The following is a 26,688-nucleotide window of genomic DNA, read 5'->3' as shown; positions in this document are numbered from 1 at the left end:
GAGAGGAGGGAGATGTGCTCCAAATGAAGGAAAAGCACGTACCATGGGCTGGAGGCCCCTTCCCTCTCCCACCCCCACCAGAGAAGAACAGGACACATCTAGATAGCGGCAGGTATTTAGAGTGACGCATTTAGAGTCAGAATGTGTGTGTTGAGGAAGGGCAGTGAGGCAAGTGATTGGGGCGGGGGAACGTGTATTTAGGAGAAATGAGACCAAGTGTTTGAAAGCCTTTTAACGACTTTAGCATGAAGCCAGTGGGGTGCCCTTACAGGATTTTAAGCAGAGGACTGACATCAGATTGGGAGTTTAGGAAGGTCGTTCTGACTGCTGTGTGGAAGTAGTAGACAGGGGAGTGAGGACCTGAAGAAGACTAGCGAGGAGACTGAGTTACTCCTTGAGAGAGGGGATGGTGGCTGACAATCTGGGTGGAGTGAGGGACTCATCGTGGAGGGATGCAGGAGGAAGAAGGGCAGACCTTAGTGGTTTGGTTTTAGGGGTGGAGAAGCAAAATTAAGAATGTCACCCAGATCCCTGCCTTGCACAGTTTGTTGGGTGACTACACTGAGATTAGGGACCCTGGGGAAGGAGCAAGTGTTTGTGTTTGTGACGGAAAGTGTTTTTTTCCCAAATTTAATTGTGGAAAATTGCAAACATACAGCAGTGTTGATAGACTTTGAATGCCCACATACCCAGCATCTAGGTTTTGCCATTTTAACATTTTTTACCGTTCTTGCTTTATCATGTACCTACTACCGAGCTATCCTTCTAGCAAGTCCTGAAAATATATATGTGGGGGAGGAATTTCAAAATATATCGTGGACATTAGCATGTTCCCCTGAATCCTCAGTATCCATCCCCTGAGTTTTTATACAGGCATACATCTATGTAACCCAGATTTCTATTAAGATACAGAATACTGCCCCAGAAAGTTCCCTCCTGTTCCTTGTCAGTCAATCGCCACCCAAGGGAGAAAGTTTTAATGGTTTAAGTTTTAAACGACTTGAAGTTTAAATGCCTAGGGACATGTTTCAGAGGTTTGAGTTTGATACTCAAGGTAGACATTTTAGATGAAATGAAGGTTTGGAAATCTGCAGCAGAGAGGTAGTATTCAAAGTGCAGGCAGACTTGAATAACCAAGAGAACACTAACATTTAAGCCGCAGGCCTAAGAACAGAAGACTACAGGGCGGGCAAGGGATAATTTAGTATCATGGTTGCCAGGGGAAGAGAGTCTGAAAGAAGGCGTGATCAAGTTAGGTAAGGATTTATTGGAGACTGTTGGACTTATTTATGAGGTGGTCATTCTAGTCTTGCCAAGAGCAGGAGCTAGATTGCAAATGTGTTATTAAGGGTGTGGAAGATGAGGAATGAGAGTGCAGAAGCTCTTTGAAACAAAGTTTGGCTGCAGTGGGGTAAAAAGAATGTGGTACTTGCAGAGGTATGTAGGGTGAAAGAAGGATTTTGTTCACATTTTATTAGGACTAAAGAGACTTGAGTGTCTGTAAATTCAAATGGGTAGCTTCTAATAGGGCCAAGGAGGGTGAAGATAGAGGCAATGGGGAACTTGCCCTAGGGTTAAGGAATAACGCATGGAACAAAGTCATGAGAGTGAGAGCAGATGAGATCCAAGCCACGGTTCATGATCTTGTACAGAATTACACTTTTTCCATTATCAGAGGAGAAAAGCATGTGTGTAGAATATATAGAAGATTGTGGATGTGGTACAAGAAGTAGAGAAAGTGTAATAGCTTTGGTTTTCTTTGTGAAGCAAGAGTTTGAACTCTGACGGATATCACAAACCAATTTGTAGTGCTGACATAGGGTGTGGAAAGAAGAGCTAGACTGGACAGGAAGTCCAAGCTGCCAGGATGACTGTAAATCAGACTTCGTAGCTTTTACACATGTAAATCCAGCAGATGGCACTAGATATTCTTGGAAGAGTGTTTTTGTAAATATCAGACTTGAACATAGTGTACGCTTACTGACCTTTTCCTTTAATGTAAATATAATATTTCCATATCTTGCTTTAGATACCTTTAGCACCTGATAGACCCTTATGCCAACTGGTTCATTGGCCTATAAGGTCTGGCCTGTTTAACTTTTGAGCTGGGCTCTTAAGTAGTTTAGAGTTCTATCTTTTCAGGTTAACTCTGTCTTGAATCCCAGAGCCCATTCTTATTGCATCCACACTTATAGAAATGTGGTAAAAAAAAAAAAATTGCTCAGGACTCCCACAGATAACTTCTGTCCCCTGTCTAAATTGTGCCCTTTAATTACTTCTAACCTCTATTTAAAAATAGAGGTAGTAATTGAAATTAAAGTTACTTGGTGCAGTTTTCTTTCCTGATGTGCCAGGGGCAGCTGAATCGAAAGAGACTATACCCGTGAAGCTCTAAGTGATTCTAAAGTGGTGCTAGTCTAGCTCTGCCAGTACTGATGAGCAGCAAGAAAAGTACATTCTGCATTAACCAGAAGGCTCCAGTTCTTCTTTGTGATTGTATATTGTCATTTAATTTCCTTGGCCTTCAGTTACCCTAGCTATAAAAATGAAAAATCTGTCCTCTTGTTGTTTTTCTCTGATTATAGTAGGGAGTAATGATAACTTGGTGTTATTTTTATCTATCAAATTTTTCCTTTTCTATTACCTTTATAATGTAAAAGGTGAATGTAAACACAAAAGGGAGCTGGTGAGTCATTTGTACTAACTTTGCTGTTGAGATTGAAATAAGATTTCTGGTCTTGATACGGAGTAGAATAAAAAAAAATAAACTTAAGTACTTTTTAAAAAAAGAAAAAGAAAATCATGCAAGTCAATTTTGAAGTATGACATGTCAACATACTGAAGTTTAATGTGTAGAAAACATTTAATTGATCTTCAGGTTTCTAAAGTCAGTATTTCATTGACTTTTTCAGACCATATTTGAAGATGTTAGTGGTTTTGGTGCCTGGCATCGAAGATGGTGTGTTCTTTCTGGAAACTGTATCTCTTATTGGACTTATCCAGATGATGAGAAACGAAAGGTAATATTAATATTGATGGTCAGTGGTGAAAGCCCTGACTAACTTTCAGGTAATATTTTATACAGGTGTTCCCTGTGGCCATAAGCCATCCAAATTCCGCACTCAGGTTTATTTACTAAGCCATTAAAATGTAGTGAGTGTGTGTGTGTGTGTGTGTGTGTGTATGTGTGTGTGTGTATTTGTGTAAGAACTTTATATCTGGTTCATTCCCTGTGATTTGAGCATTCTTTAAATACCTTAAGGCATATATTTTTCTTTTTTTTTCTGGAATGTTTTATAATATTTTTAAATTGATTTATAGTCAGAAATATGTTAAATTCACTTTTGTATTTTATTAACAATTGATTTACCTAAATTTGGGATAAAACAGAAATGGAAAACCTCCTTAGGAATATTGTGATTTTAGTTTGTTTCTAAAATTTGATAATAGAATTTTATGTAATACATTGCATCTTATTTTTAAAAAATTTAATGTTATTGTCCAAGTGTGATAATTTATTATCCAAAGACTGGAAAATAGAAATAAGCAGAATTATAAAGTAAACTCATCTATAAAAGATAACTACTGTTCACTTTTTGGTTGTATATCCTTCTAAATTTTTTAAATGTATAATATATAATAATAATAATTATATATCCATTTATGAATCTTTTTTCAACAGAAAATATCATGTCTTTTTTAATTTGATTTTTGCTTGATAATGAGTGTCCTGATATCTTTCCACATAGGTAAAAATACATCTATGATATTGCATTAGATAACTGTATTACATTATAGCCATGTAGAATTTTATTTTAAAATTTATTGTGAAATATTTGGAACATTCAAAAAAACACATAATTTCCACCAGCCTCTGTATTGTCAGTCCAGTTGAAGCTCCTTATATAATTTTCTCTCCTTCATAGAGATAACCCCTATCCTAAAATTATTTTGTTCCCATGTATTTCTTTAAATTTTTTATATGTGATATATATAAGCAGTGTATTATTGCAGTTGCATATTTTGAAACATTTTACAAATAGTATCACACTGTATATAGTGTTTTGCAACTTGCATGTTTGAATCAATGATTTGTGAAATTAGTGTTGGCTGGTGTGTGTAGCATGTATGTAGCTCTAGTTTGCAGAGCTTTACCCATCTTTCTCTTGAAATGCTCCATTATAAGAATGCATCGCAATCAATTTATACATTTCTCTTATTTATGGGCACTTGATTATTTCAAATTGTCTGTGTTATAAACAGCTCTGCTATGACTTAACTGTATGGATCAGTGCTCTTTCTTTCTTTAAACTGGCGTATAATTGCTTTGCAGTGTTGTGTTAGTCTCTGCTGTACAATACAGAGCACCAGCTACATGTATACTTATCACCCCTCCCTCTTGGGCCTCCCTTCCACCCCTAACCCCCATCCCACCCATCTGGGTCATCGCAGAGCACCAAGCTGGATCAGAGCTCTTTCTCGAGTTTGTATCTAGCAGCAGAACCTCTGGTTTGTAGGGTTTCGCATGTCTTCAGTTTAGCTAGATTTTGTCCGGTGAATCTTGAAATTGGTTGTATAACATTCTGTTCCCACCAGGAGTTCTCAGTGTTCCACATCCCAGCAACATTTGTTGTTTCAGCCTTTTAAACTCTGAATGTGATAGGTGTGAAATGTTATTTTACTGTGTTTTTATTTTAATTTTCCTTGACTGAGCATTGAGCAAGCATCTTTTCTTATGTGTTTTGGCCACTTGTTTTTCTAGTCTTTTGCTTGGCATATGCTTTAATTTACCCTTATAGTATCTTTTCGTAAGCAGAATTTTTAATGCTAAGATGTATCTGTCAGTTTATTATGTTATCGTTTGCTTTTTTGTGTCTTAGTTAAGAAAACCATCTCTACTCTATAGTCATAAAGAATATACTTCCTTATGACTTCTAAAATTATAAAGATTTATGTGTAACATTTAATTTACCTGGAATTGATCCCTCCCACCCCCCAACCTGGAAACCCCATTGTGCCAGCATCGTGGGATGATCCATTCTTTCCCCACTCATCCATGCTGTTTCTGGCATGTATCCAGGTATAGGTTTATATGTGGGTCTATATTTAGGCTTTCTATTCTGTTTTCTTTGGTCTGTATCTCTCATTCTCAATTACCATAGCTTTAAAATAAATCTTTATGCCTGGTAAGATAACTCTCCTAAGTCGTGTTTTTATTCAATAGTGTATTTATTCTTTTACTTACACACACACACACACACACACACACACACAAATAGATGTACCTATATATTTAACATTTTATAATTGAAATGTACCCCCCAAAAAGAGAAATTAGTAAGAGAGAAATTCCTTATCAAGTTCCTTGTTTCATTTATCCTCCACAGCACACATTTGTTCTCATTGGTTTGCTAAGGTATTTTAAAGCAAATACCACATTTCATATTATATCATATAATCTGGGAGTCAAGATTGCCAGTTCCTAGCATTGGTAAATTTGCTAGGAAAGCAAGGAAGCCAGGTTTCAGGCTAGCCTACCATTTTGCACTCTCTTCCCCATTAATTTTGGCCTATGAAGGTTTCTTTTGCTGCCTTGCAGGTTCAGTTATCTAGCATTTGGGGGGTTATGGGAGGACTCTCAGACTACTTAGTTTCCCATACTTGCTGAAAACATAATGTTATTATTTGTTTTAAATAGTCCCCTCTTACTGTCATTTTATTTGTTTCCATCTTTTCTGCATTATGAAAAAACAGCAATTACACCTATATAAGAGCTCCCCGGTGGCTCAGTGGTAAAGAATTTGCCTGCCAGTGCAGGAGACAGGAAGATCCCTTGGAGAAGGAAATGGCAACTCCAGTATTCTTGCCTAGGAAATCCCATGGACAGAGGAGCCTGGCAGGCTATAGTCCATGGGGTCACAAAAGAATCAGATATGACTTAGCGACTAAACAACAGCAGTACCTATATAAACATCTTCGTGTACCTATATATTTACTTAGGATAAATTTCTTTTAGGTGAAGTTGTATGTTCATTTAGAATGTTTTTTGATCACTGTTATTAAATTGTCTACCAGTAATAGACCATTTTATGCTTTCACTAGCAATGTATAAGAATTTGTTACCCCCAACCAATCAACATTGGTTATTACTATTCTTTTCAGACTTGGTCAATCTAATGTCTTAAAATGGTATATTTCATTCTAATTTCTTTTTAAAATTACTAATACATTTGACACTTTTATTGACAGTTTCTAAATTGTTTGGACCCAGGACTACCCTGGTTAAGAATCTGCCTGCCAATGTAGGGGACATGGGCTCAATCCCTGGTCCGGGATGACTGCATATGCTGCAGGCAACTAAGCCCATGTGCCTCAGTTACTGAGCCCACATGCTGCAACTACTGAAGCCCCTGCACCTAGAGCTTGTGCTCTACCGCAATAGAAACCACTGCAATGAGAAGCTCCTGCACCACAGTGAGAGAGTAGCCCCTGCTTGCTACAACTAGAGAAAGCCCGTGCATAGGAACCAAAACCCAGTACAGCCAAAAATAAATTTAAATAAATAAATAAATATATTGTTTGGGCCCATACTTGTCTCTTCCCATTTTTCAGCACCATTTAGTCTCGCAATGTTTTTTTTTTTTTTTTTGGACTCTCATACTGTAGGAATGACATGGCTTCTAAAAATCCAAGGCAGTAGTTTGGCCTGATCTTTTAGAGATACATAAAAAATATTTATAGATGAAATACTATGTCTAGGTTTCTATTTGTAGGAAGGGAAGAAGTAAGAGGGTTCAAGACAAAAAGGGTTGAATGTTTGTTTCTATTTGTTAGAACTGATTAATGGGTACATGGAAGCTTATTATGCTGTTCTTTTTATTTTGTATCTATTTTAAGTTTTCCATAACAAATAGTTTGTTTTTTAAGCTGGCTAAGATGACCATTTGACATTGTTGGTTTCTATTTTTCTATCCAGCAAGAAATAATCATAAATATTAAATATGTTTCTCTAAATACAGTGTAATTAAGTTTTAACTTTTAAATTAATGGTTTTCTTATTTTAAGTTGGTATCAACTTGAATACTGCTTAGTGCCTACTGACTTAAATGGTCTTATTTATTTTCTACTAATCATATTTTTTAAAAATTTGTTTTAAAGAATCCCATAGGAAGATTAAATTTGGCCAATTGTACCAGTCGGCAGATAGAACCAGTCAACAGAGAATTTTGTGCAAGACGCAACACTTTAGAATTAATTACCGTTCGACCACAAAGAGAAGATGACCGAGAGACTCTGGTCAGCCAATGCAGGGACACACTCTGTGTAACCAAGTATGTATTGGGCTATAAATGTTTCTATCAACTAAGTAATTGATTGCCCACTATGTCTTTACCACTGTGAGAAATATCAGAGATGGTCTTTGTCTTTGAAGAGGGTACGATTTAAGAGTGAGAAGACAAAACACAGACACATCAGTAAGAGAGGAATATAATAACAAAATTAATATAGCTAAGAAAAACACAGCATTCAACTTATGTCTTAGTTTATCATGTTTTCCAGCATAATTAACAGTTTAGCCATTTTCGGGGCGGTTAGCTAATATTCTTTGTGTTAAGTTTGAAGATTTCATGTGTAATTGATAAGTCAAGTATTATTTAAAGAGATTTGACACATCCCTGCTTGTCCCTTCCCAAAGTACCAAAGTACCTTCCCAAAGTACTTCACTCTACTCTGAAAATTTCTGGTTGGTGATGGATAGAATAAACTACTGGGAGTGTCAGTTATTGTTAACCCTAAAGTTAAGTATAAGATGCAAGAACTTATTGCTAAGAGCCTAAGATTCTTTTGCTTGAATGCCCAAGAGAAGCTTGCAGACCAACTTCAATGTAAAAAATTGTGATTAGGGACAAAAGTTAGAATTTGACAAAATCTCTGTTAATCAGATTGTAGCTGAATAATGCAGACAGGGAGATGGGTAGAACTGGCTCCGTGAGTTTCTGCTGTGGAAATGTCAGATAGCTTAGCCAAGAGACACTCTATTAAAATAGAACAAAGTTGCCCCAATACCACCATTTTGTTTTAAAACAGAGAGAAAGGGGACCCGTTCTATGGGGATTCTTGATGTCTAGATTACTTTTAGGTTAATTTAGTTCATTCAGTTCATCCACTCCTTTCCTCTGGGGGTCTTCTGTGCAGCAGTGACCTCAGATAGGAGAGGCAAATTGGATTTATAGTAACTTTCTTTAGTAGCTACCCTGTCTGTGGCCATAGTCAGTAAGGAAACCAAATAAAATTCAGTCCCCAAGTACTTCCTGACCACCATGGCCCTTTTAAACATTACTCACATTTTTCATAAAATCTTCTTTTACTTGTTACATAAACCTTCCCAGATTTCTCCTTTGACCTTCTCCTGTGGTGGAAATAGTTATATCACATATTGCTCTAATTACGCTGTATTTCACTTGCATGTAATTTTTCTCATTATAACATTATCATAATTCGAGTAGACCAAGCATTTGAGAGAGGCCCATTCTCAATTCAGTCTTGACTGACTGAGTCTTTTAGCTTTGCTTGGTGGCTTCTTAAAAACTTAATTCACTTTTTGATTATACCTTTTGCAGAGTATATACATTTACAGTTATACGTTCTCCTTTGCCTTATTTATCTGTTTCTCCCCAGGGGCCTCTCTGACCTATGCCTTTTATCTAAATTTAATGTATCACATTTTTATTTCTACAAACCAACCTTGCTATATTTCCCTCCTTCAATGCACAGTATTTATCATCTGATCAGTAGTGCCTACTTTGAAATATAGATTAAACATTTGAATTAGAAATGCTTCATCACATGGGAAAGCAGTACTGTGCAATTGAACACTGAGAGGTCAACAGCCCTAGGTTTAAATCCCAACTCAGTGACTGACTGATGTAAGTTTAAATCCCGACTCAGTGACTTACCAAATGTGACTATGGCAAGGTATTTAACTTTGCTGGCTCTCTGAAATCTCCTGTGTCATAAGAGAAGAATAAACTCCACAAGAGTGACGGTAAAGGTTAATGAGTAGATCTGCTTAGCATGTTGTCATACACACAGAATGAGCTCAACAAATGGTCGCTGTCGTTATTGTAAATGTGTTCCCTCCATTTACTAATAGATGATCAACTCATGGCTTATTCATGCTTATACCATTACTAGTTCCAATGTGGAGAAATTATAAAGATGTAGAAGTATAATACAACAACCTTCTAACACCTGGCTGTAGTCTAGAAGAATGGTCTGGCTTGTGACTTAGGAAATTTCCCTTTCCCCCACCTTCGCCTGCCCCATCAACTGTTCAACTTTTAACTGAATATGGATGTAAAGAAGAGATTCCTGGTGTGAACAGAGAGATTAGGATAGACAAAATCTTAGGATCTTTAGATCACTTATTGTAAATACTATGCTCTACTAACACAGTGGGGGAGAAAAAGGAGACAGTATAAAATAGTATTATCTGTAAGGCCAGGTGAAAGTCCATGAGTCTGTGGAGCTCCTGGGGAGCCTGAGTCAGGGATCTAGAGGGTTGGTCCCCATATTCAAGTCTGTGGTGTGCTTGTTCTTCTAAGAGGTGACCCACCCACGCTCAGTGACTGTCTTGGCACCAGCAAATTGTCCAATCATATCACCTGTGCAAGATTAGTTACTGTCTTTGATGTGAAGTTCCATCATTTTCTAAATGTGATTGGTGTGAGTTATGGCTCAGCTAACCAATCTGCAAGATGATTTTCTTTTATTGTAATTGGAGAAGCACTTTACTATGGATTCCTGATTTGGCATCCATTAAAACAGGGCGAAGAGTTACTCCTTTTACTGTTCAGGCTCCCCTCACTTCACCCCACAGTAAGAGTACTTGGAGGTATGGAATAGGGGAAAGGATCCTGATCTTTTTGTTTGTTCCTGTAGGAACTGGCTATCTGCAGATACCAAGGAAGAACGGGATCTCTGGATGCAAAAACTCAATCAAGTTCTCGTTGATATTCGCCTCTGGCAACCTGATGCTTGCTATAAACCTATTGGAAAGCCTTAAACTGTGGGACATTTCCATGTCAGATAGAGGTTTTCTGACCTATGCCATAAGTGTATCTTAAGAGCATCAGATTTGCTGGTTGCTTTTTAGGCTTTAAATACAAAAGGGTATGTGCCAATATTCATTCACTACATATTATGCAGTATTTATATCTTTTGTATGTAAAACTTCACCGTATTTCACTTGTGTTATTCATAAATGATTAGTAGAAAAAAATTTATTATAGTCAATTTTGCTAAATTTTAATTTAAAAGCCTCATTTTCCTAGATAACTAATTATTCAATTATTCATGATAAAACATTTGTTTTAAAGTAAGGAATTTTGAATTGTCTCCTTAGAGCTGTGGGTCTCAAAGTAGAAAGATGTTCCACAATTGGAGACAGAAACCTCCAACTTGACCATTCTTTCTCTAGCCTGAATACTTTTTTTCTGGAGATTGCGGTCATTTACTGATCATGATATGTCTTGTTTCTAGAGCACTGAAAAAAATTCTAAGGGACTTTGCAGAAACATTTTTAGTAATGGAGGTAAGAACCTTTTAAAAATAGCAAATGCATATTAGTTTGAAGCTTATGGCTGCTGTCAAATAAGACATGTGGACATGGGGGATATTATGTGAGATCGGGGGGTTAAATGTTTTATTTAGAAGACTTAATCACATGGTTTATGTTTACTCAGTTACTATAGATGCTGTGTGATGCACATTTCCATGGAATACAGGCTTTTAAAAATAACTATTTTTGCTATATAGCTTACAGGCTCCTCAAATATACCTGGCAAATTACTTCTTTCTGCTCCTGTAATAAGAATAAATGTAAATTTGAAGACTCCTTATGTAAGAAAAGTAAACCTCACCAAGCTGCTATGGACTAATACTTTGCTTGCCTAAATTCTTGTCTTTTTTTTTCATATCCATATATGACGGTGTCTAGCAACCCATTATGAAAATCACTTGAAAAACTGTTAAGTCATGTGTTACCTTTAAAAGCCTAATGTCTTTTTTTTTTCAATTATAAAAGATTATAAATGTAAACCACAAGCTCAACTTTAAGTACACTTTCAATTTCTTCTTTGAATTGTCGGTTATTGATGGCTTCATTTATAAACACTAAATTCTGTCACTTCCTGTCATTTTATTTTGTATTCATTCAAATGTGTTTTTTCTTGTGTGTATTATAAAACTATATTTTATGATCTCCTGCCTAAATAAATACTTGCAAATGACTTAAGGAATTAGCTATTTAAGAAATACTATGGAATTGTGCTGTACAACTACTCTGCATTCTAGGCTGTAGGCTCCCTCAGGGAATTGTACTGACTTCATGAGGATGTTTTACCATCTTTTTACCTCTAGCCCAGTGCTTAGCTCATTGTGTGTTCTTAGAGTCCCTGTTGAGTGAAGAGGTGGGTGAAGGATCCATTTCTGAGTCAGTTTTCATAGAATATGGTACTTGGATGCACATCTGAGGAGATGGAGGATGAAAATATTCACAACATATTTGATAATCCAAGAAGTAATATACAAAATATATAAAGAGCTTCTTTGATTGGCTATCATCATTTGAACATTTACTATGTACCAGGAGATATTCTTGGTGTTTCACATACATTATCTCATATAATCTTCATGTGACTGTATGAAATAGGCATTGAATGAGGAAACTAGAACTTAGGTAAGGCAACATGCTTGATAGGAAGTGGCAAGCCAGGATTTGAACCCAGAATCCACATACTTTATTATTACACTGTGATGTTTCTCAAGTTAATAAGAAAAAATTTATCCTAAAAAGGAGTCAAATATCACTAGTAGAAAATGCACACACACACAAATCCAAAGAACCAACAAAATATAAAAATGATACTAATAAGCAAAAACACAAATTTAAATGGCAGTGGGTTATTTGCCCTCAGATTGTTGGAATAGTCAGTGTTGCTAAGAAACCTGTACTCTTGGTGAGAATGGAAACTGCTACAACCTTCTTGGATGACAGCTTGGCATCCTCCAGTAATCTCTATGCTAACACACAGGATCAGTATGTCAGATCATACTTCATGCATCAGAGATCTTATCCACATAGAGCTTTATTCGTAATTTCAAGAACACAAGTGATCAAGGCACTGGCTAAGCAAGAAATCTGAAAAATCCTGCATACCTCCTGGACCTTTCATTCCTGCTTTGAACAAGTAATAGATAAGATCGCTCATGAGATTTGTGAGACATCAAGCACAGCAGGGAGCCTAGAGGCAAGGCAAAATGTCCATTTTGTGCCCTATATAGTTATATAGCTGGTGTGACTCTCAGAAGTCTTGCCTCATGAATCCATAAATTCTGTTTACCATAAGCAATTCTTAACCAGCCACATCCTACTAAGAGCATTCCATAGATAAGAGATCTAGCAAATATCATTAGTCTTACCAGTCAGGAGGTCATTTTCAGCACATTTGCAAGAAATTTATGTGTCACCTGCCTTCTTTCTTTCCCAGAACCCCAGATACTTTAACTCCTTCCTCCCCACTCTCTTCAGATGAACTTTCAGGTGAGCAGACACATAAAAGGATGATCCTTACTATACTGTTTTTAAAGAGGAAAATAGAGATTAAAAGGAAGAAAATTGGAAATAGCAGGAAATCATGGCACACCCTTTCTACAAGAAGAAAAGGAAACCATGTATATGTATATTGATATAACTTTTCAGAACATCTTATGGGGAAAAAGGGTACGCCCTGCAACATGAAACTGTATATGTAACATACAAATACACAAATACCCAGATGAAAGTGGGGAAGGAACCACACCAAATTTTATATGGAAAAGTGCAATGGAAAGAGGTTGGGAGTAGTTAGTGCAGGATGGAGAAATGCTTTGACTTTCGACTCTACTTCTAGAATATTTGATTTATTTACAGTGAAAATATTTTCATTTTGTTCATGTTCATGCACTTGTAAACACTTTAAAATTTAAACTCAGAATGAAACTTTAAGTGGAAGACTGAGTAAAGACCACAGGGTATTGGATTGAGAAGGGAAAGGCACAATGAGACAGTAGTTTGGTGGGGAAATGTTGAGGAAGGATATTTGTTGCTACACTGATGGGGAAGAGTCAAAGGTGAGGGAAGACCTGAGGATAGTGGTAAAAAGGAATTTAAGAGATGGAGGAGGATGAATTTGTGAAGCAGGATGAAGGGTGACAGAACCTAGATGATAAGTGGAGTTTAGTCCCCATCCCAGCAGTCAGCATGTTCATGGGAACTTTGTGACTAAGTAATGAAGAATTGGAGCACCCAAACTATGCAGTCATATAGGACTGGACATGACTTTGGAGTGATCTGTAGGTTTTACTCCTCTTTCATGAAATATGTTGGCTACTGGGAGCCACGTGAAGGCTGAGGCAACTGCAATGTGGAAAATTCCACAACTGTTTCAACATGAAGCTGGAGCATGACTAACTATGGCAGAGTCTCTAAACCCTAACAGTTTATATCATAAAGAGAGTCTGAACCCTAAAAACATGTATGCCCTTCTCACATTCAGCAGGCCCTGCCACTACTTCTAACTCCTTCATTTTCTCTTTTTTTTACATAGGCTTTACAAAGATGTTTGTTTCATGAAATTTAAGCTGCTCATTTTGTCAGATGAAAAATTAGAGGTGAACAATAGCTTACATTTCTAAAACATAATCAGTTCTATTCCCCTAGTTCCATAAAAACAACGTAAATACGAGTGATTTATACATCTTGCTGGGGAATTCACATAATGCTGGGGAATTCACATAATGCTGGGAAATTCCCTGATCCTTAGGCTTCCTCTCCTTCCAGTTACTCTGATCTGTTTTGATCACTGGCCACAGGAGTGGAGTGGCATTGGGAGTCTGTGGTTATTTGATATGGTCATTTGTTTTATTGCTTGCCCTTTCAGTTCACTCTCATTTCTCCAAACATAGAATCAAAGTTTGAGATTTAAGCCCTTAAACCTGTAGGAATCCCTGTCGGCTTTTTGCATAGGCATTACTCAGGTTCTGAATGGTAGTGAGTCTGGTGTAGAAGGTGCCCAAAGCCAACTAACTATTCCCATAGAGACAGCAACCCAGAAGCGCTGGTCCTGCCCTCACGAGGAATCACCTGGCGCTGCTGTCGCCGTCTCAGCTGTGTCCATGGGTCCATGGAATTAGATCCCAGAAAGGCAGTTCCAACTTTAAATTGCTAAAACCTTTTGGCAATGGGCTAATTGCTTTAAAAATGGGGAGAAAATAGTAGATGCACTTTAAAGATCTTGCAAGTGGAGAATCTGCAAAGATTCCAATAAAAGTTAACTGAAAACACTGATTGACATGGGTTGCTAAGGACTAACTAGGAAAATGTCAGTAATCAGATCTCAGTAAAACCAGGACGATCAGTTTATAGTTCCCTTACTTTTCAGATTGTCACAAGTGTTGTTAATCAAACCAAAAAACTAAAATAAAAAATAAATGTGGGAGCCATAGGGATAAATGCAACCTCATCTGTGGCGATGGAGCAGATTGGTTACACTGGGGTTTCCAGGTGTGGAGCAAGTGCCCTGCGGGAGACTGGCCTGAGGAGGGCAGCAGTCAGTGATGCTGAAGCCAGCAGGAAGACATTCCTTCTCCATTGCCTGCTCCAGACTGTTCCAAGAGGGAGTCTCAGTTTGGGTCTGTGTGCTTGGATTACTATTCTTAACTAATGTCCTTAACAGAGAATCGGAGGACTCAGGTCACACACCCTTTATCTGGTAAACTGGCTCAGTCCCTCCCTGGGTTGTATTATTGTCTTATATATTGTATTAATACAATATAATACAATATATTTTATTATATATTTCACAGTTACCTGTCATTTACAGCAACTGCTAGTAGCTTTGCGTTTTTAGAGCTAACTTCTTTTTTGTTGAAAGCAGAGATAGGAGAGCCACCTGAGTTGCAGATTGGCTGCAGAAAGGATTTGTTATTTTGCCTTGAGAGTCCAGGAAAACAGCTGTTTGAATTGTCCCTTTTCTTTTAGTTTTGGGAGGTTTTTACACACCAGGAAAATGACATAGACTCTACTGATACAGTAAGTGTGTCTTGTTAAAGCTGTTCAAGCGTTGAAGTCTCAGCTCCCTAGCAGGCCTTTGCATGGGACCATGCTTTTTTCTGTAGTGTTTGGCTGGGATAGGGTAATTGTTGTCTAAAAGTTTTCTGTTGCTAGACTGTCTCTTTTCTGGTCCTTCAGCTAGAGAGAGAACTGGTTTTTCTTGGGCTTTTCTTGCTGCCATTGGCCCCTCTGGGTTGCCAGCTTCTCCAGCACCCAGTCCAGAATATATCACACAAAAGTCCAGAGAACTCACCATCATGTTGTTCTTTGGGTCTCGAGTTCTCCAGATGGGCTTCCCTTTTCTTTTCACCTCTCAGAGCCTTCTGGTGTTTGTTTTACATACAATGCCCAGGGCTTTGACTGTACGTACAGGGTGGAATAGGAAGAAATGTATCTATTCCATCTTGGTTCCACTGAGAGTTTTAGCAGTCTATAATTTCCAGAGTTCTCAGGCACTTCAAGTGGGCTTTAATTATGTTAATTTAAACAATTCTATTATGGAATAACTTTTTCTTTGATTAATTCTATTAAGAAGTGTCCCAAAAAACTGATGTTTTTAAATCACTTAGGCAATTTTGATAGATTCAAGTGAGTTTCAATATCTTTTCATGTGTTTGTTCGTCCTGTGCATTGCTTCATTTGTAAATTCCGTATTTACACTGTTTGCCCACATTTCAGTTATCCTTATTATTTGATTTGTAAATTTATATGTTAGGGAGATTAATGTTTGTTTATATGTAGCTGCAGGAGAAGGTAATGGCACCCCACTCCAGTACTCCTGCCTGGAAAATCCCATGGACGGAGACGCCTGGTAGGCTGGAGTCCATGGGGTTGCTGAGGGTCAGACACGACTGAGCAACTTCACTTTGACTTTTCACTTTCATGCATTGGAGAAGGAAATGGCAACCCACTCCATTTTTCTTGCCGGGAGAATCCCAGGGATGGGGGAGCCTGGTGGGCTGCCGTCCAAGGGGTTGCACAGAGTCGGACACGACTGAAGCGACTTAGCAGCAGCAAATGTAGCTGCATCTACACTCGGTTCCTTTACTAGCTGAGCATTCTTCAGCTACAAATTGAATATTCTAGTACCTACAACATAATCTATTGGGAGCATTAAATAAGACAATAGATATTAAGGCCTCAGACCAGTAGGCAAAGTAAATTCCTAATAAGTGGCAGTGATTCTTGATTGTGGAATTAGCTGCCCAAGAAGGTCTAGACAGAGGCAGATATAAATCTGATTAGGCTAGCTGCCTTCCCAACACCAAGATTTCTGTTCTTGTCAGAACAGAAGTTAGAAGTTGCTGGGAATTTAAAGATGTCTAGAAATTCTCTTGGCAACAAATAACATTTTACGGCATTTATTGAAGTTTTGTCATAGAGAAAATAATGGTAATGATACAGTTTTAGAATTGCCTCCACTCAATATAACATCTTTTTCTTGTTTTTTTTTTTTTAAGACTTCCTTGAGAAGTTAAAACAACTTTTACTTCTATAAAAGTGGAAAATGGACTTAATCTGCTTTCTTCCACAAGTTAGACTTTCATGTGAGTGAAGTCATTTAAAAAATATGTACTTCACAAGATTCAGAGGTTTAGGTATAGTAAATGAGGTTTAACAAAGCAGGAGACTCCAGACTGGTAAGATGAAAACTTAGATGGCATAGTAATCTTAATGGGATTACTGAGATGCTCCACATTACCTGTTATTTTGCTCAGTTCTTAGAAGTGTTACGAGCCCCCTGGGACTGATAGGCAAGTTTCAGTTTGCTTGACTCCACCTCCCACAGTGCATTTAAAATAACATTGTAGAGAGAACATCTTCCCATCTCCTAGTTACAAATTGTTGTGGAAATTTGTAATGTAATCTTAAAATAATATGAAGCCCCTAACACTGTAGTGTAAGTCAAAGCTCAGTGTTAAAGCTGATGAGAAAGAGTCACCATAGCTTTAACTGTCCCAGTGAAATGAAAACGTTTAGAAATGTAGGAAATCTTACATAAGAAATCTTCTGAGAATAAAAACCAAAGGAAAAACAAACTGATCAAATAATTTATCTACTTTTTGGCTAGTCTGTTGAGAAAGCAATAGAGTAATGGAAGAAAACACCTTGGCACAGAACACCAAGTTAGGAAAGAAAAGAAAGAAACTTAAGTGTAAACTACTTTTCTATAGCCTAATTTTATGCTTGCATGCTCTGCGCAGTTGCTTTAGTCATGTCCAACTCTTTGTGACCCCATGGACTGTAGCCCACCAGGTTCCTCTATCCATGGGATTCGCCAGGCAAGAATACTGCAGTGGGTTGCCATCCCCTCCTTTAGCAGATCTTCCCAACCCAGGATCAAACCCACTGTCTCCTTCATCTCCTGTATTGCATGTAGACTCTTTACCACTGAGCCACTGGGGATTTTTTTCGAACTACTTTTTTACTCTGAGCCTCTGGCTTCCTGGTTTGTGAAGTGGAAACAAAACTCTGAAGGTTTTGTGATGTAAAAATCCTTTATGAAGCTTGACCTTGAGGCATGCAGCTTCAGCCCCTTAATGGAAACTTACTGATCCTTAAGTGAGGTGATGATCACACGGAACATGGTGTGTGATACACAGTTGGTGCTCGATATATGTCTACCAAATGAACTGCATTAAACCAACTAAAATCAATTGCTAATTTTTAAAATTTATTTTTAATTGGAGGATAATTTGCTTTACAATATTGTGTTGGTTTCTGCCATATATATGAGTCAGCCGTAGGAATACATCTATCCCCTTCCTCTAGAAGCTCCCTCCCACCTGCCACCCCTTTATGTTGTCACACGGCAACAGATTTGAGCTCCCTGTGTCATACAGCAAATTCCCACTGGCTGTCTATTTTACATAAGGTGATATTTATGTTTCAAAGCTACTCTCTCAGTTCATCCCACCCTCTCCTCCCCCTACTGTGTCCACAAGTCTGTTTTATGTCAGTGTCTCCATTGCTGCCCTGCAAATCGGTCCATCAGTACCATCTTTCTAGATTCCATATATATGCATTAATATACAATATTTGTTTTTCTCTTTCTGACTTACTTCATTCTGTATAATAGGCTCTAGGTTCATCCACCTCACTAGAACTGACTCAAATGTGTTTCTTTTTATGGCCAAGTAATATTCCATTGTATATATTTACCACAACCTCTTTATACATTCATATATGGTCTGGCATAAATCACACTTATATAATTCTCCTATAAAATTAGCGGGTAACATTAGGAGATCTTAGGGTGTTCACACAGAATTCTAGCATGCAAAGTTTAAAAAACTATTTTAGCAGTGGCCCAGAGTTTCTTTGGGGTAGCAAATGTCCTTGTTTTGGAAAATGCCTTGAAAGGTATGACAAAGACTGTAGTGATCCCCTCTTTATGTAGTGATAGAGCTCAAAGAATGGCATGTAGCTGCTCAGAATAAAGACTACATTTCCCAGCTGCCCCTGAAGGTTATAGTGGCCATGAGACTGAGTTCTGGCCAATGTGATGTAAGTGTAACTTTTGTTGCAGCTTTGGGGAGTATTCTTCTGGAAACACTTGGCTTGTGTCCTTTGTACTTCAATGTTCCATCCTTCTTCTAGCTGCCAGCATCATACAGCTTGAGAAATAAAGCCAGACCCTAGGGTGCAGAGCCACCTGGGAGCAGAAAGGTGCTCCATCTGTTTGTAACAGTGGTAACTACTGTTATGATCTGAACCTCACGTCTTGTTGAGGCTTGGAATACGTTTTCTTTTTTGCCCACAGTCTTCTCTTGAGATTTTCTCTTCAAACCTGCCTTCTGTCATTCCTCCTGCCCACCTGGCAGACAGTTTTCCATGGTTCTCTTGCATTTCTGCACAACTTGTACTTGCCTTGCAAATTAGTTCTAGACTGTCTTCCCTCAGATGTTGTATAGTGGAAATCCTTGGAAGAAAAAGTATCTGCCTCTGGAGCAAAGAACAGGTTTGTTTACAATCTTGGAAGATGGAGATAGTGTCTTTCTTGAGCACAAAAGTCAGACATACTGATCATTATAAAAGATGCACTTTTCTTAAGTGCAGGGTTCCTCTCCTGTAATGTAACCCAGAGGATGCGTAGGTGTCATCTGGTCCTCTTTACATTGTCCTGCAGGAACTGGGGCGTAGGTAACTGGCACAAATGCTATTACTCTGATTACTGTTATTGCTGTAAGTAATACAGTCCTTTATCCATAACCCAGGGCTGTCTTCTGTCAGCTCCCATGAATCTGTGGCTGGCTAACTGGTTAGACTGCAAGTAGAATAAAAATCTCAGACCATTGGTCTGTCTGAGTTTGTCTGATCTGCTTTATGTTTCTAAACCCCAACCTGGGGTAAATACAGATATGCAGGGAACAAAAAAAAGCAATCCAGGTTGTCAGAAGCAATGCTCATCAAGCACTGAGTGAAGGACAGACATTTTTAACATGGCCTTTGGAACATGTGCTTCTGGCTCAAGCACTTGTACTAATTGTGTTTCCATTTCTGCCATCTGCCTATTTCGATGGGCATGATGAGAAAATGTAGCGGGAAATTTACTGTTGTATACTTTGCTGTGATATTTCAAGGATACATACTACAACATTATGCAGTGTCCTTTTTAGGAGAGCCCACGGGAGAAATTTGTCTCAGGTATTAGGAAAAGCTGCATTTCTGTTGAACAGCTGTGGTATGTTTGTCCTATGGACACTATAAATTTTGTAACTGATTGTGTATCTCAGCACCTTGGAAGAATGGAGCCAAATTTGTGGTTCAGCTTTTAGAATTAATTGAGGTCAGAGAGTATGCATTTGATATACTAAGTTTATTCCAGGTTGTTTTCCTCAATCTTTCCTTCATTTATTTATTTTTATATTGTTGCAGTATGCCAGGTTTTCAATTTTTATTTTCAAATTTTAAGGGCCTGGAATTTCTACAAATTTTGTTATAAGACCAGCACATCCTGTTTCCCCCCTTCTCCTCCCTCTGGCTCTTACATCCTATCTCTTCCTCTCCTGTGGGTTAAATCCTCGTTTTGGTGAAGCATCTGTGAAAGATGCTGGAAGGTACATTCATGAGAAGTAACTTGTCTGATGTCATTGGTTTACCATCATACTTCACTGGTAATTAGACTAGTTATAGAATTCTAGGCTAAAAATATTTTTTCCTTAGATTTTGAGGACTTTGGTCCATTGGCTTCTAGTTTCCAGCAATTGAGCTGTGAAGTCCAAAACCATTCTGATTTTAATCCCTTGATGTGACTTGTTTTTTCTCTCTGGAAGTTTTGTTGGGTTTTCTCTCTATTTCCAGTTTTCTGAAATTTCAGGAAAGTGATGAGCCTTTGTGGACTCTTTTTCCATTCACTGTGCTGAGATTTTGTAATGTGAGAATTCATGTCTTTCAAATGAAGAGCATTTTTCTTTTCTTTCAATTTTTATTTTATATTGGTATATAGTTGATTAACAATATTGTGTTAGTTTGAGGTATACAACAAAATGATTCAATTATATATATGTATACATGTATACATTATACATGTAATGTATAAAGGTAATGGCACCCCACTCCAGTACTCTTGCCTGGAAAATCCCATGGATGGAGAAGCCTGGAAGGCTGCAGTCCATGGGGTTGCTGAGGGTCGGACACGACTGAGCGACTTCACTTTCACTTTTCACGTTCATGCATTGGAGAAGGAAATGGCAACCCACTCCAGTGTTCTTGCCTGGAGAATCCCAGGGATGGGGGGAGCCGGGTGGGCTGCCGTCTATGGGGTTGCACAGAGTCGGACATGACTGAAGCGACTCAGCAGCAGCAGCAGCATACATGTATCTGTTCTTTTTCAAATTCTTTTCCCATTTAGGTTATTACAGAATATTGAGCAGAGTTCTCTCAATAGAGGAATAAGAATACCTTTATTGAAGATGACAACCCAAAGACTTGGATTACTCTTCTAGGCTCTTGTTGCCACCACTGTGGCTGAAACAAAAGTGAAGCACATTGTAATTGTGTTAAAAGTTAAGATAACATCCATGGCCATATCTTCCAAATCTCAGGTATCCAACACACCGGCATCTACCAACAATATCTAAGTATTATTCGTTACCTCCACTCTTTACTTGTGGAAGTGTCTCCTTCCTGGAAAATGTACACAAAATCTTTGCACACATGCAAAATTTTGAAAATCACTATCAAAATGATTTGAAATCATTTTATCAAAGTCAATGTAGGCATAGACCATTAGTGAAAATTCAGATATTTGCTGTAAATAATCTGTTGTTCAGATTCACTCTTCCCCTGGCCTTCAACAGTTAACTTTTAAAATTTTCAAAAATACAGAAAAATTGAAAGAATGTCACAATGAATTTTACTCATAACCCTACCAAGGAGATTCAATAGTTGTTAACATTTTGGTTTATCTCTACTTACATATATTTAAAGCTAAATCTATATCTAGATCTTCTTTTGTTTTTGCTCACCATTTGAGTGAGTTTGCAGACATCAGTTTTTTACTCTACATGTTCTATATTTCCAAACTATGTTTTACGTGGTCATGAGAGGGCCAAAGGCACATTTGGTAAGTGTTTTTAGCCCAAGAGTGTGTGGCTTGGAGGCAGGTCTTCAGCCTTGGTGTGGGTCAGGTGAAGAAAGAATACAAAGAAGCAGTGTTACAAAGTCAACTGCAAGGGTATCTGTATTTTGTTGGCCCCAAATAGGGAAATGTTTCCTTTGTTCCTAAAATAATGAAAACTTAAACTAAACCAAATCAGTTCAAAAGCATCTGAGCCTTAATGTTGACTCATATATTTCTGGAAAGATTTTGTTTAGGCAGGTGACAAACTTATCTTGGTTTGTCCAAAACTTACATGGTTTTAGCATTAAAATACTAGGAAAGCTTTGTGGTGACCTAAACGGGAAGAAAATCCAAGAAAGAGGGATATATATATATATATGCAACTGATTCATTTTGCTCTATGGAAGAAACTAACAATATTGCAACTATACTCCAATTAAAAAAAAAAAAATCCTGGGAGAGCCCTCTGTCGCAGACAAAACTGGGTGGCCAGTTACCCTACATAAAATTTTCTGAAGTCAGGCAAGTTGGTTCCTCCAGTTCCATTCTTCTTTCTCAAGATTGCTTTGGCTATTCGAGGTTTTTTGTATTTCCATACAAGTCTTGAAATTATTTGTTCTAGTTCTGTGAAAAATACTACTGGTAGCTTGATAGGGATTGCATTGAATCTGTAGATTGCTTTGGGTAGTATACTCATTTTCACTATATTGATTCTTCCAATCCATGAACATGGTATATTTCTCCATCTATTAGTATCCTCTTTGATTTCTTTCATCAGTGTTTTATAGTTTTCTATATATAGGTCTTTAGTTTCTTTAGGTAGATATATTCCTAAGTATTTTATTCTTTTCATTGCAATGGTGAATGAAATTGTTTCCTTAATTTCTTTTCTACTTTCTCATTATTAGTGTATAGGAATGCAAGGGATTTCTGTGTGTTGATTTTATATCCTGCAATTTTACTATATTCATTGATTAGCTCTAGTAATTTTCTGATGGAGTCTTTAGGGTTTTCTATGTAGAGGATTATGTCATCTGCAAACAGTGAGAGTTTTACTTCTTCTTTTCCAACTTGGATTCCTTTTATTTCTTTTCTGCTCTGATTGCTGTGGCTAAAACTTCCAGAACTATGTTGGATAGTAGCAGTGAAAGTGGGCACCCTTGTCTTGTTCTTGACTTTAGGGGAAATGCTTTCAATTTTTCACCATTGAGGATAATGTTTGCTGTGGGTTTCTCATATATAGCTTTTATTATGTTGAGGTATGTTCCTTCTATTCCTGCTTTCTGGAGAGTTTTTATCATAAATGGATGTTGAATTTTGTCAAAGGCCTTCTCTGCATCTATTGAGATAATCATATGGCTTTTGTCAGGCTCTACTACAAAGCCACAGTCATCAAGACAGTATGGTACTGGCACAAAGACAGAAATATAGATCAATGGAACAAAATAGAAAGCCCAGAGATAAATCCACACACCTATGGACACCTTATCTTCGACAAAGGAGGCAAGAATATACAATAGAGTAAAGACAATCTCTTTAACAAGTGGTGCTGGGAAAACTGGTCAACCACTTGTAAAAGAATGAAACTAGATCACTTTCTAACACCATACACAAAAATAAACTCAAAATGGATTAAAGATCTAAACGTAAGACCAGAAACTATAAAACTCCTAGAGGAGAACATAGGCAAAACACTGACATAAATCACAGCAGGATCCTCTATGATCCTCTTCCCAGAATAATGGAAATAAAAGCAAAAATAAACAAATGGGATCTAATTAAAATTAAAAGCTTCTGCACAACAAAGGAAAATATAAGCAAGGCGAAAAGACAGCCTTCAGAATGGGAGAAAATAATAGCAAATGAAGCAACTGACAAACAACTAATCTCAAAAATATACAAGCAACTTATGCAGCTCAATTCCAGAAAAATAAACGACCCAATCAAAAAATGGGCCAAAGAACTAAATAGACATTTCTCCAAAGAAGACATACGGATGGCTAACAAACACATGAAAAGATGCTCAACGTCACTCATTATCAGAGAAATGCAAATCAAGACCACAATGAGGTACCACTTCACACCAGTCAGAATGGCTGCGATCCAAAAGTCTACAAGCAATAAATGCTGGAGAGGGTGTGGAGAAAAGGGAACCCTCTTACACTGTTGGTAGAAATGCAAACTAGTACAGCCACTATGGTGAACAGTGTGGAGATTCCTTAAAAATTGCAAATAGAACTGCCTTAAGACCCAGCAATCCCACTGCTGAGCATACACACCGAGGAAACCAGAATAGAAAGAGACACATGTACCCCAATGTTCATTGCAGCGCTATTTATAATTGCCAGGACATGGAAACAACCTAGATGTCCACCAGCAGATGAATGGATAAGAAAGCTGTGGTACATATACACAATGAAGTATTACTCAGCTATTAAAAAGAATACATTTGAATCAGTTCTAATGAGATGGATGAAACTGGAGCCAATTATACAGAGTGAAGTAAGCCAGAAAGAAAAACACCAATACAGTATACTAACACATATATATGGAATTTAGAAAGATGGTAATGATGACCCTGTATGCAAGACAGCAAAAGAGACACAGATGTGTAGAGCAGACTTTTGGACTCTGAGCGAGAGGGAGAGGGTGGGATGTTTTGGGAGAATGGCATTGAAACATGTATACTATCATGTAAGAAACAAATTGCCAGTCTATGTTTGATGCAGGATACAGGATGCTTGGGGCTGGTGGACGGGGATGATCTGGAGGGATGATGTGGGGTGGGAGGTGGGAGGGGGGTTCGTGTTTGGGAGCTCATGTACACCCTTGGCGGATTCATGTCAATGTATGCCAAAACCAATACAGTATTGTAAAGTAAAAAAAGTAAAAATAAAAATTAAAAAAAAAGAAAAAGACATTAATATGAAAAATAATAATAATTTTCTGACTTCACCTCCCTACTAAAAAGAGTTGGCATTTTCTTCATTTACTTAACAAACCCTTACTGGACAGCCATTGGAGTAGGCCCCAGGCTAGATCTAGCCATGTATTGTTGACTGTGAAATGGTCTTTGCTTTGCCAGGATTTGACACTGTCCATGGGTCGCAGAGTTGGACACGACTGGGCGACTTCACTCACTCACTCACTGTATTGGTGACTCAGTGGTTAAGAATCTGTCAGGGGGAGTGTGTAATTTCTTGGTTCTGTCTTGTCACAACAAAAATTTAAGGGTCGGACCAGTGTTACAGCTCTGTATCACAGCTCAGTTTTATTTAGAAAGCAAAGGAAAATACATCCTTGAGGCATGACAGCGGGCCAACCCAAAGGATGTGAAGAGAAGAGAAGGCACCGCCCCCCCCCCCCCCCAAATTCAACTTTGGCTCCTCTTTTTATTTGCTTTTTCTCCTTCCCCTGAGTCTGCCCTATGTAAATTGGGCTAGCCAGGAGGGCTGTTTGTTTTACCTGACACTTTCACTCCCGTCCTGAGACCTTCCTTTGTTCTATTTTCATGGGCTTTTCCCTTCTTTGTCTTTTAGCCACTGCCATCCTGGACTTCTTTTTCCTATTCTACTGCTGCTACTGCTAAGTCACCTCAGTCATGTCCGACTCTGTGTGACCCCATAGACAGCAGCCCACCAGGCTTCCCCGTCCCTGGGATTCTCCAGGCAAGAACACTGGAGTGGGTTGCCATTTCCTTCTCCAATGCATGAAAGTGAAAAGTGAAAGTCAAGTTGCTCAGTCGTGTCTGACTCTTAGCAACCCCATGGATTGCGCCCTACCAGGCTCTTCCATCCATGGGATTTTCCAGGCAAGAGTCCTGGAGTGGGGTGCCTTTGCCTTCTCCAATGCATGAAAGTGAAAAATGAAAGGGAAACGCTCAGTCGGGTCTTACTCTTCGCGACCCCGTGGACTGCAGCCTACCAGGCTCCTCCATCCATGGGATTTTCCAGGCAAGAATACTAGAGTGGGGTGTCATTGCCTTTTCCATTTCCTATTCTAACTACCTAACAAATCCACCTGCCAATGCAGGAGATGCATTTGATGAGCAGTTCGATCCTGGCTGGGGAAGATCCCCTGGAGAAGGAAATGGCAACCCACTCCAGTATTCTTGTCTAGAAAATTCCCTGGACAAAGAAGCCTGGTGGGCTACAGTCCATGGGGTTGCAAAGAGTAGAACACAACTGAGCGACTATTACTATAACACTATATTGTGTTTGCCATGGGTAGTTAAAGACAAATCTTTGCATTTTGAAAGTGAAATTTCTTTTCTATTTTAGAGTTGCAGGTAGAAGAAAGTAACCATGAGAATGGTTTTACAGAGAGAATGATCTGGATAGTTCAACACACTTTGTGCAATTGTAGGGGGATTTAGCTGTTTTAACTTTACATTTCCACTCATGGTTCCCTAACACAATAAAGTTAGTGAGGAAGATAAACTGGTGGCCACAGTCTCTTGTTGTCTCCTGAAAGCCTTCAAGATATTAAGTTACTCAGTGCCCTTTGGGGTAAAAGCAGAAGGTTTTTCACAACCCAACAGTCCATTTGTGGAAAAAAAAAAAAAAAAGCTGATGGCAGATTCCTGGCAGGTTGTGCTTATGGCTTAGAATCAGTGTTTCTGTCCCTGAAGAAGGTGACAGTATCACAAGTGCCAGATTCTAGGCTTTATAGCCTGGTAGCTTTGAGCTTCTTTACTAAAGGGTTGAGAAATGGAATATTTCCTGCCATATCAGTGAACAAAGATTCACAGTCATCTGCAATTGCGGCCCTCCAGTGTGAGCTGGTGAGCCCTGAGGAAATGCAGGAAAGAAAAAAATACCTACCATTGAGTAGCTATCAGACTGCAGCCACTCCCTATGTTCAGACCTGAGGAAACTTAGGAAGTGAAAATACAGGATACTGGCCCCAGGTAGCTGAGATGCATATCAAAGAAATGATTTCTGTGAGCCCAGACTCTTGCATCTTCCTG

General features: G+C 38.3%; 1 protein-coding gene across 8 annotated transcripts in view; it reads left to right on the top strand.

Moving 5' to 3' along the window:
* Positions 1 to 11,291, top strand: part of ANLN (anillin, actin binding protein) — a 53,901-nt gene extending 42,610 nt beyond the window's left edge. For all 8 annotated transcript variants that reach the window (XM_042248599.2, XM_060415019.1, XM_060415021.1 and 5 more), the window contains 3 exons: positions 2,913 to 3,020; positions 7,159 to 7,331; positions 9,943 to 11,291. In XM_042248599.2, coding sequence (XP_042104533.1) covers positions 2,913 to 3,020; positions 7,159 to 7,331; positions 9,943 to 10,066 — 405 coding nt within the window. In that variant the 3' untranslated portion in view covers positions 10,067 to 11,291. The remainder of the gene's footprint in view (positions 1 to 2,912; positions 3,021 to 7,158; positions 7,332 to 9,942) is intronic.
* Positions 11,292 to 26,688: the final 15,397 nt, after the last annotated feature.

The sequence above is a fragment of the Ovis aries genome, chromosome 4, assembly GCF_016772045.2.
Source record: "Ovis aries strain OAR_USU_Benz2616 breed Rambouillet chromosome 4, ARS-UI_Ramb_v3.0, whole genome shotgun sequence".
NCBI lineage: Eukaryota > Metazoa > Chordata > Mammalia > Artiodactyla > Bovidae > Ovis > Ovis aries.
This window is presented reverse-complemented; position numbering and strand designations above follow the sequence as displayed.